This window comes from Haplochromis burtoni, unplaced genomic scaffold (assembly GCF_018398535.1).
Source record: "Haplochromis burtoni strain Fernald_Lab_line unplaced genomic scaffold, NCSU_Asbu1 Contig_6, whole genome shotgun sequence".
Lineage (NCBI taxonomy): Eukaryota > Metazoa > Chordata > Actinopteri > Cichliformes > Cichlidae > Haplochromis > Haplochromis burtoni.
In genome coordinates this window covers 1,317,981-1,328,669 of record NW_024582367.1, presented here as the reverse complement: position 1 = coordinate 1,328,669, position 10,689 = coordinate 1,317,981, and the positions used below count along the sequence as shown (strand labels likewise).

The window sequence follows — 10,689 nt, the reverse complement described above, 5'->3', positions numbered from 1 at the left end:
CAGGGCTAAAACCGCAAAGGATTCTGGGAACTCGTGGCAAGAGGTACTAGCGCACGCAGGCTTTCAATTGAAATCAGTCACACAGCGATAAAAAGAAACACAAAAATGTCAAGAAGCTGTTGTATTATTAACTGCAATAGCCGGTCGCATGACAGCCACGGGAAGCCGACGGGTAAAGAGATCGGTTGTTATCGGATTACGTCGTTGAAGAGAAATTGTTCAGCCATGTTTCCGAAGTAACAAAGAGGCGACGGATGGCCTGGATTGCAGCCATTCAAAGACCAAATATAACGTCCCAGAACACTCCAGCTCACAGGTTAGTCTGCTCCAAGCATTTCCACAAAGGTCAGTTTGTTGTAGTTAATACGTCATTTTTCTTAACATAATTGGTGATATAGGTTACAAGCAAGTCTGGCGCTGAACAGAAATTGTCGCGCTATGCTCCTTTATTTATTGTGCATAAATAGTGAATTGTCCTGACACAATATTGCGTTTCGCTTCTGTTATTATGGTACATTGACAAAAACATATACTTTTATTCACAGGATAAAACAGTTGTTTTGTATCACTAATTGCCCAGTACGATTACAGCATACAGTATTATTGTCACTGCTACATTTCTGTGATGCTACCAGAAATTATTTCCACTACTAATTAATTACCGTTGAGCTCAAAGGTCCTATTAATAAACGGTTAACGAATGTGTATTTATGACGACGATTTGTGAGACTGGTAAACTTACCTCTGTTCGTACGATGGTCTTTCATTCTACACGGTGCATTTCAAGCTCCTGTACCCATCCGTCGGTAAACTGTACCTGGGCTTGTTGCAGTGACCTGAAGTTACTAAACTTCATGAGTGTATGCACTCACTCCAAGAACCGTATAATTATAAATATGAGCGTGGTGAAAGTGGGCAGCACGCTAACGTCTTTTGTCCCTCTGCGTGCTCGTAAGGGTCTGACCCTTTCACTCCTTTGATTTTTTCCTCGTATCTTTTCTTTGCCTTTTCGTCGAGTCTGTCTTTGTACGGACCGGCATTGTTCTCCTTCGTTTTGTACATAACTTTTTTGGGAGGCAAAGAAAAACCAAGAAGGTATTGGAACTGGAGAATGAATGTTTTGCGGTGCTGCAAATGCTTGCGTTTGATGCGGTACTTGGATTGTTTTGCTACGAGTTCCCGGCATGCAATGTGCGAAAGTCACGTGGTCTGTCAATCTCTATAGAAATACCTAAAGAAAAACTCCAATAACCACTCGAGGCTGTCTCCATAAGCCTGCCAATCCCCATAGACTACCATGTTAGAATGTCAAACTTTACAGCACAAATAAACTCTCAGGCACCAAGTATCCTGCACACAATGGTGTGCAGGATACTTGGTGCCATTTTGCACCAAGGACTCCAAGACTTCCACTTGTATTGTTTGCTTCAAAAAACCAACATGATAGGAAATATCCATCCATCTTCATCCGCTTTGTCCGGGGCTGGGTCGCGGGGGCAGCAGCCTAAGCAAAGAGGCCCAGACCTCCCTCTCCCCAGCCACCTCCTCCAGCTTATCCGGGGGAACACCAAGGCGTTCCCAGGCCAGCCGAGAGATATAATCTCTCCAGCGTGTCCTGGGTCTGCCCCGGGGCCTCCTCCCGGTGGGACATGCCTGGAACACCTCACCCAGGAGGCGCCCAGGGGACATCCTTGTCAGATGGCAAGGATGATAGGAAATAAGAATACTAAAACATGCAGACAAAAATAGTGTGAATAATAAACTGACTGTGTGGTGTCCCTAATTCTACCAACTGTCCAAAAGGTCTATTACTCCAATATAGGTGAGTTAAATTATATTATTTTTGTTGTAATGGTACTAGCTAGCAAGCACCGCTGTGCGTGTGATGTTCTTTCTTTAGCCTATATTGCTAACATTACTAGCATTAGTTAATAATTTAGTACTCCACCCTCAAAAAGCAACAACCTGCTATTGAGCAAAATCCTAAAGTCAAGGTTTGAAAACAGGATTTCAGAAACCAATGTATGACGTCACAGTGGCCACGTCCATCTTTTGTATACAGTCTATAATGTACTCATGTCTCATATTTCACAGAATTTCATTTGTTTTCCAGTGTTTATGCCATAAACTGTAAATTTGTGCACATGTAAGAAAAAGGCCCAAACTTGTTTACTACAACACTTTGATGCTTCTCCACATAAACAAACAGTCATTATGTAATCATGACAAGAAGTAATGAGAATAGGAAATTGAATCATGCTGACTGTAGTTTTATCTGGAACTGCGAATATGAGTAACTCTCCCAAAGCTAGAAGCCCTGAGTGGAAGAGTGAATCCATGAGATGACAGAGTAATCGTCCCCCCAAAAGCCGCTCCGCAGGCAACGACTAACCTTCCTGTTCTCTTTAAGCGTTTGCATTCAATTAAGCAATAGTGCATCATGGTGAATACTGTTAAAGTCGATTTCTGTGGTCCTTTCTTTGTGTTTTAGTGCACACACAAAGACCCCTCCCTTCTCATACCCAGAAAATGGTGAATGTTCACTTGGGCAGAAGGATCTTATTTAAAAGCCAGATTTGGGCTGTGCTCCCCTTCGAGACTCACACACAAAGCTTAAGAGGATCACACGATACTCAGGATGTGTTTTCTTTCTTTGCTTTCGTCTCGGGGGACTGTGGAGACAAATGGCTGTGTGATCCGGAGTCTCCATCGCGGGTAATGGTGTCTTTTTTTTTTTTTACAGGCTTGTTTTCAGAAAAACTGGTCTATAAATAAATCTCTTCAATTTTTCATTCAGTCAAATGCAACACACAGTTTATTATCGCTTGACATTTTTTTCAAGTATGAAAATAACAATATTGAAAATAAATAACAATAAATAATAATTTGAATGACATTGTGATTTTTCATTGACCACCGTATACGTACCACAAAACGATGAAGATTCTCTTTGCATGGTTTCTATATTTCTTATTCTTGCTGATGTAAAACCTTTATTTTGAAAATTCCTAGCACAATTGCATGACGACTACACGTTTCTTTCGTTTAATTTGAATTTTCTCCACCACAAAAGGCTGGAATCAAGCTGAAAGCAGCTGCTCTGTTACAAGTGATGATCAGCATCATGTAAAACTCAATTACTTAAAATAATTTGACTTTTTTTTTTTTTTATCACAACCAGAGCTCACACATCACTTACAAGGGGTAAAAAAAATTATAGTAATAGGGTGACGAAAAGAAAAGGTTCATATACAATTTTCTCATAAAAATGCACAGGTGCTAGGCATACTGGTATCAAAGGAATGTGGACTGTGAATTGCTGATCACATGGAAAATGTGCCCATATGATTTACAGTGTGTGGTTTGTGTTTTTGGTTTCTATTCGTGGATTTTAAAGCCCCCTCCCATCACACTCACCTCTGATATTTATATATTTACAGGTCATCAGTAAATACAGTTACTGCAAGTGTTCAAGTCAATCGAACGCCACAGAAAGGTGTGAATGAGTATAAACACCACCCTGGATGGAGGAACCCTTTGCTTGCTGGTCGAGTCGATCTATTAAGTCTCTTTGATCAGCTGAAGAGTTTTGTTCCACAAAGACCATCGGAGGAGGCGGTGGTCTGACTAAAACTTGTAAAACATGATCATTTCATTTGCTTTCTATAAAGATTATTCCTTTTTTTTAAACTAAATTCTGACTGATAATTTTAACTTGGTTTGCTTTCAAATGGGTGACACTTTGAGCATAGCACTTTGGACATGTAAAAGCTGCTTTACAACCCACCTTCTCTCCCAGCTTTCTTGTTATTTTCGACTCAGTTGAAATCATATCTGTGGTCATTTATACCTGTTGCTGCCACTGCCGAGCACAACACTGCGTACTTCCTGTCCCAAGCCCAGATAAATGTGATGGGTTGCGTCAGAAAGGGCAGTCGAATCAAACACGTGACTCATAATGAGTCAGGGTCCGGGGTGGATAAATGACCACCCCTGATGCTGTTGGCTAACAGGGTGCCGGTGGAAACTGTACTTATCATTAGAAGAATCCAGCATGAAAAGGATTAGAAATAAGTACATCAGATTGAGGTGTTTGGAGTCCGGACAGGGCAGCTGCCAGGCAGGACGAACAGCACAGACTGCAGTGAAGATTCATGGGTGTTGTGAGGGGGGTCATGTGACAGAGGTGGATGCTACAGAAAGAGTGAAACAGAAGCAGATGATCCACTAAAGAAGAAGAAGCTTGTACATTTGATTATCTTGTAGTTCTTATCTGCATTTGTAGTATAGGCTTGTTTAATATTGTGTGTATTTAAAGTGCTTGTAGCTAAATCCAGTATAAGGCATCTTTTCTCATATGAGTTCAATCCTTTTGTGTCTGGTCCCTGACAAGTAAAAAATATAACAACTAACTAACTTACAAGCAATAAAGGAACTGCTGAACACGTGGTCCACTCATTCTCACTGCACAGTTTTTATACTTTGTGAAAGTCTCTGCACTAAAAGGACCACTAACGCAGAATCTTTCCATGACATGACTGGTTGCAAAGTGGCTTGCAGATTCACAGCAACTACATGCAGGCTGAAGGAGTGAAACTGTGGGCTCTGAGAAGTTTAACCAACAGGATGTGTAAAAGAAAACCACGCGGGATGCCGCAGAGACTTTAATCACTTCGTGACCTGAACTAACACAACGCTTAATTTGATTTAAAGTGCCACAAAATTAAATGTATTGTGTGTCCAAGTAATGTGAAACATGCTGTCACTCACACTGGTCCTGTGGTTACATCTCTAAAAATCTCTTTTTGAGCAACTTTCAGGTCATAGTTTGGGGTTTTAAATATTCTGATTCTTTTGGTTTTTCTGTTTCTTTTGTTTCTTTCAGATGTAAACAAACAGAGTTGGTGAACACAGTGAAGCATTTAGTAGCTGCTTCTCTTATGCTTAGACTTATGTTTTTCTAGAGGTAAGTGCCAGAGAGAAAATATAAATAGTTTCACAGGTATTATACTAATTATTTCTCAATTAAATAATTAAACATTTGATCTTTTGAAAGTGGGTTAATTAAAAAAAAAGTCTTTCTTATATCTAGAATTGAATGTATGTTGCCACATTAACTTTCTAATGTTAATATTGTTTTTCTGCCCACAAAGGTTTATTCTTTCTAGGTAAATTTAGTTTGGATAAGATGATGAGAATATGTGAGATACATGCATGGTTACTGTGTGTGTGTGTGTGTGTATAGAAAACAAAATATGCCATGTGTGCACTTTCTGAGTACACATGTATCCAAACTGGTCTGGCTTCAAAATGGTCCAGAACCAGTGTGCCAGGAGTAAAATCACAGCCAAAGAGACACCCAAGAGTCCCAATGAGTCTGAAGCTGAACCAGATCTACATCTTAGCCAAATTCAGGTCATCACACGTGATTCAGAGATGGTCTGAATGCAGCCAACCTCTCAGGCCAAAGTAGGTCAAATCGGCACAAACCCCTCTACCAATTATTACTGAGGCAGATCTGCAGGCGCAGAGACGGGCACCATAAATGATCAGTAAGATAAATTAGAAGAAAGGCTACACGTCTCTGTAGCTGAATAGAAACCATTGTTACAGGTTACAATAAAAGAAAATTCCAACTAAATGTTGTGTCAGCATTTGATAACCACACACAGTCATAGCAGACAATCACCTTGAGATGTTTGAGTGATGATTCTTATTCAATTTTCCTCTGTTTGGGGTCAGATTGAAATGGTCTGTAGGGACGTTCTGACCATATTTTGCCCCAATGTGAGCTAAAGCCAGGAAGTGATTAGCCTTACTTGGCACAGCAGCTGTAGTCAAAGGGGCAAAGGCTAGCTATATATAGAAATATGCACTTATGAAGCTGAATGGAATTCGCTTATCCAGCAGATTTTTATCACATGCCATTTCAGTCCAGGGTTTTATTATAGGGGGAGCTGAAGACTGGACAGCTAACCCTGCAATTAATTCAGTTAGATTAAATCCTACATATATAGCGCCAGTTCACAGAAACAGTCGTCTCAAGGTTCTTTTCACTGAGTGTGAAGTGCTCTATTGGCATAATGCGGTGCTCAGAGGACTTTAAGATATGATGGGGCCTGATCATCCAGGACTTTGTATGTGAGGAGGAGGTTTTTAAATTCAATTAGTGGACATACCTCCATCATCTCAACCACAGCCACCCTACACCGCCCTAATTATCGTGTATCGACCCGCCTGTTTAATCTGTACATCAATAGAAACATACACATCATAGCTTGTGCTTTAAGCGAGAGTTAAGCCATGTAATTATTCTGCAGTAAAAGGCTATTTCCTCCACTTTCACTCTTTGTGCTCGACTAAGAAGTCACCTGAGCTCAGAAAGGAGACGAATGATGTGAGACTAACTGACAGTAACCTTAAACCTCAGGTAGCTGAGCTACTATAGCCACTAAAGTGACTGAGTAGGGTCATTTATGACCCCATTAGATTCTATACTGGAATAAATTGTTTTAAAGGCTAGATTATATCTTTATAACATCATACTATGTTTCCTTTCTCTATGACCAATATTCTAAAGTGTTAAGAGGTAAGAAATTATGGGAGTTAACCTGAATTTTCTCCATCAGCTGAGCTGTTTTCATTGCATTATTGGGCTTCTGCAGCACTAAATCACGCTGTTCTTAGTCTGTTACTGTCACAATGCAGCAATAAAAGGTGGAAAATGTAAATAGAAGACAAACACTGCCATCCCAATGGGCCACTTCTTACAGAAAACAATTAAAGTTGTCACAGAAATATACACGTAGGGTCATAAATGTCCCCAGAGGGTCACTTGGAGGTTACTCAAAGCTGTAAAAGCTGTAAATGTGTCTGTTTTTTCTGGAACAAAACTCTTCAGGTAGGAATTATGGAATGTGTTTAACCTTCCTGGAAAGTCGATGAAAGCAGCACGAGCGCACCGAGCTGAGAACAGAGGAAGAAAGCACAACATCAAATAAACAAACACCAGAAGCAGACAGCTGCTTGAGAGAAAAATAAAAACTTAAAATAAAATCTCAGGATAAGTAACGACTTAGTCACTGGCCCCTGCTAGCACATGACTCCGCTGAGATGGAATCCAGCTCGGTGCAGTCCAGGAGCATAAATCCTCAATCGTGATGGCGATGTTAGCAAAAACAAAGTGCCAGCGGGGAAACGACAGACAATTAAACAAGTGCTGTACATTCAAACTCCAGTACACACTCATCAGCTTGGTCACGTGCATCTTTTTGATCCACTAACCTCCCATTTTCACAAACATTGCAATGTCCTCTCCCGCCTGTACCCATCCATTTTCTCCTGAAAGTCTGTGTAATGTCCCTCCTGAGGTTTAGGAGACTGATGCAGCCTCTCTCTAGATCTCTAGCCGCAGAAAGTGTTTTAGTGTTACTCCAGTGATGTGGCAGAAAAGGATGACAACGACAGCTGGAGGTTTCTCCCAAAGCGCGAGCATGTAGGACAAAGCTGGTTTCCTCTTTCATAGCGACGTGGACTGCTTGATACTGTGAAAGCTGACCCGTGAAGGTGAAGTGGGGATGGACATGGCCTGGGTCATCCTGGCTCGGATCGAGTGCTGCTCCTGCCATCGGTGGAAGCGCTTCCTCACGGCTGAGCGCACCTGTCAACAACAACACCGACAACAATAAGCTCGAGGAATTAAAGAAAACAAAGAATGATTATCTGTCAGCCGACTGGTCGTTCAGCTGAGCTGATTTAATTCTTTTACGCTCACGCTGTTTACTGAGACGCTGCCTCGTGGGTCGCTCCACCTGACTGCTGCAGAATCAGCTGACTTTATTTTTATTTACCTTCATACTGTGAATATTTTCAGAGTGATAGGCTATTTTTCTACCTTTTAATTCACCCTCAACTTTTTTCAGCACTTTTGACAGACTTGAAAGAAAGACCGACGTTCAGGAAGTGAAATGAGTCAAACTGCAGTGATTTGTAGTTTCAGGATTCAGTGTTATGCAATGGGACTGCAGCATTTTAACAAGGTAACCGACCTCTTTGGGAGGAGTCTAAATACATGCACAGACAGTACTGTGCAAAAGTCTTCAGCTACCCCCTGTTTCTTTATATTTTGTTTGCTGTTTTGTTTTTCTTTTTCACTCATTTCCAGTCTATGTACCTGACCTTTTTCACAGGAATGTCTTTATGTTTGTTAAGCCACTTAAATTTGATATAAATTATTTAAGGATAAAAAGCACCACTGTTGTGTCTGCACATAACAGACAACTTAGCATAGAACCAATTTAAAATTGTCAAGAGAAAGAAGTGGAGGAGAAAAGAAAAAGAAGAAGTGACAGGCCTAAGAAAAAAACAAGAGACTATCCACAGCAGACGAACAGTATCTAAAAGTCAGATCCTTAAGAAATATGAAAAAGACCTGATAAGATCTGGACTGAAAATCAGTGGTGACAGAAATTATTGAGGGAGATTTTTGGCTAAAATCACAGCCAGTAAATACAGAAGAGATCAGGAGAGAGCTGCAACAACAGAGGTACGGCTGAGTGTCTACAGCCATCTGTAAAACACAGTGGAGACTTTATCATGGTTTGGGGCTGTATTCCAGCCAGTGGTGTTGGAGATCTTCTCAAAATTGATGAAATTCTGAATGCAGAAAAATAAAATCAGACTTTGATACATCATACAACACAACACGGAAAGTTTCTGATTGGCAGCAGCTTCATTCTCCAGAAAACAACGATCCCAAACATGCTGTCAACCCTTTAAAGACTAAACAATGTAATAATTGCAAAATTACAAAAAAAGAACTAATAATTTGCATATCTGAATTTACATTTGTGTATTATTTGCAACATCAGACATTTTTTTTTGCTTAAAAATGTATCATGCAATTTATTTTTTTTTGGGGGGGGGGGGAAAATAACTCAATAACTCAATCATATGTAGTGCACTTGGCTCTAAGAAACCAGAGCACACCTGGATGAAAAAGCCCAGAGCCCAGACCTCAACATTATTAAAGCAGCGAACAGCAAACATCCAAAGAAGAGCTCAGCATGACCTTCAGACGTCCTTGAGAACCATTTCTGAAGACTACTTAAAGAAATTAGCCGACTTAGGGCGAGAGGCAGGGTACACCCTGCACAGTCTCTCGCAGGGCTAGAATAATAAAACTTTTTTTTGCCTAATATAGGCATCTATAGGCATGTGTTTCCATGTATGTTTATATATGTGTCATTGCTACACATATTTCACATTTTCCCAAAATATTAAAAAAACTGTTTGACAGTACTGTGCATATACATATAGCAGTCTCTGCACTGTACAGTCACATTTATGGCCCTCAGCTCATATGTTTCATATACTATACGGTGACAACTGGCTATAAATTATTTTAACGATGATTAAAACGGGACCATCAATCAATCAATGCAAAAATCAATCGCCCCATGTGTCCCATTTCTGTCCACCTCCACAATCACAATTCTTATCTTTCGCTAATCTAAAATGTGAACCACAGAGCATTACTTTAACACACAACTTTAGACTTTACAGGGCAGACTGTCAGATAACTGACCACCATTGTGTTTCACTTGGGTCACGTGGCCCAAAGTAGGATAATTTAATCCTCTACAGATGTTTTTGCTCCAAATGTTTTCCGTTTCTCCTGTATGTGACTGTGGGTATCCTTTGTTCATCTCTTTCATTTTTCCCCCTGCTTTTCCCTGCTACCCCCAGCCTGTAACAAAACACTAAATCAATACCCTCTGTAGGCTGCACATGCTGGTTAAGCTTCTCATTGCAGCTACAACACTGTTCATGATGAGACAGTCGTTCATCATTCAGTCGGCTATCACAGTGTGGGACGATACCAAAGGGCAAGCAGTCAGCTGATATTACATCTACAAGCGAGTCAAGGAATAACTCGTTAGGTAATGATTGTTCTGTCAAATGACGCCGGGCTCTGAAGCTAAATCAGGTTATGATCCTGCAGGTTTACCTTTATGCCTAGTTTGTGGCTCAGGTGGCACGGCTATGGTCTCTTCAGCAATAAAGGTATTGATTGAGACTTTGGAGAGCATAAAAGAACAGTCCATCTAAACACTGTGACGTACCAAATCATTAGCCATTTCTCAGGTGGCTTCCTGCTGTGAAGGATGAAATTCTACATGAACACAAAATTTTATGAGATTTTCTAAATTTCTTTGCTATTTTGGAAGCAGGAGTGGGCTTTTTAAACTACAAACTCCGGGCTGAAAAAATAAAGCCAAAACTGCAGTTCCTCTAGCGGCCACTTGAGGCTGTCTTCAAATGAATCAGTCCCCATAGATTGCCATGTAAAAATGTTTACAACAGAAAAAAAACATGATTACAGTCTCATACAAAAATACACTTTGGCCTCTTTGGATAGTTTCTTCCTTAACCCGGAGTTTTTAAAATGAGCTTAAATGGCTGAATAAAAGGCATACATCCACTATCGAACCTCGTGGCCGATTTCTGCCCCATTGAAACCCTTTATAAACGCTATTTTTCACTGCAGAATTATGACCGTTAATATCTGGGTTACGGCTTAGGTTTCGCTTTTGCTTTGGACAAGAGGCCTTGGAATTGTAATTTTTTTATTTATCCACCATGTGGCGCCCTTGCTCCAAATTTGATCCGGGGCTCGAAAACAGCCGA

At 40.5% G+C, this 10,689-nt stretch overlaps 1 protein-coding gene across 2 annotated transcripts in view; it reads right to left on the bottom strand.

Annotated features, from left to right (window-relative positions):
• Nucleotides 1–1,635: 1,635 nt before the first annotated feature.
• Nucleotides 1,636–10,689, bottom strand: part of LOC102308014 (corticotropin-releasing factor receptor 1) — a 95,879-nt gene continuing 86,825 nt past the window's right edge. For both annotated transcript variants that reach the window (XM_005913776.3, XM_042223251.1), the window contains exon 14: nucleotides 1,636–7,660. In XM_005913776.3, coding sequence (XP_005913838.1) covers nucleotides 7,520–7,660 — 141 coding nt within the window. In that variant the 3' untranslated portion in view covers nucleotides 1,636–7,519. The remainder of the gene's footprint in view (nucleotides 7,661–10,689) is intronic.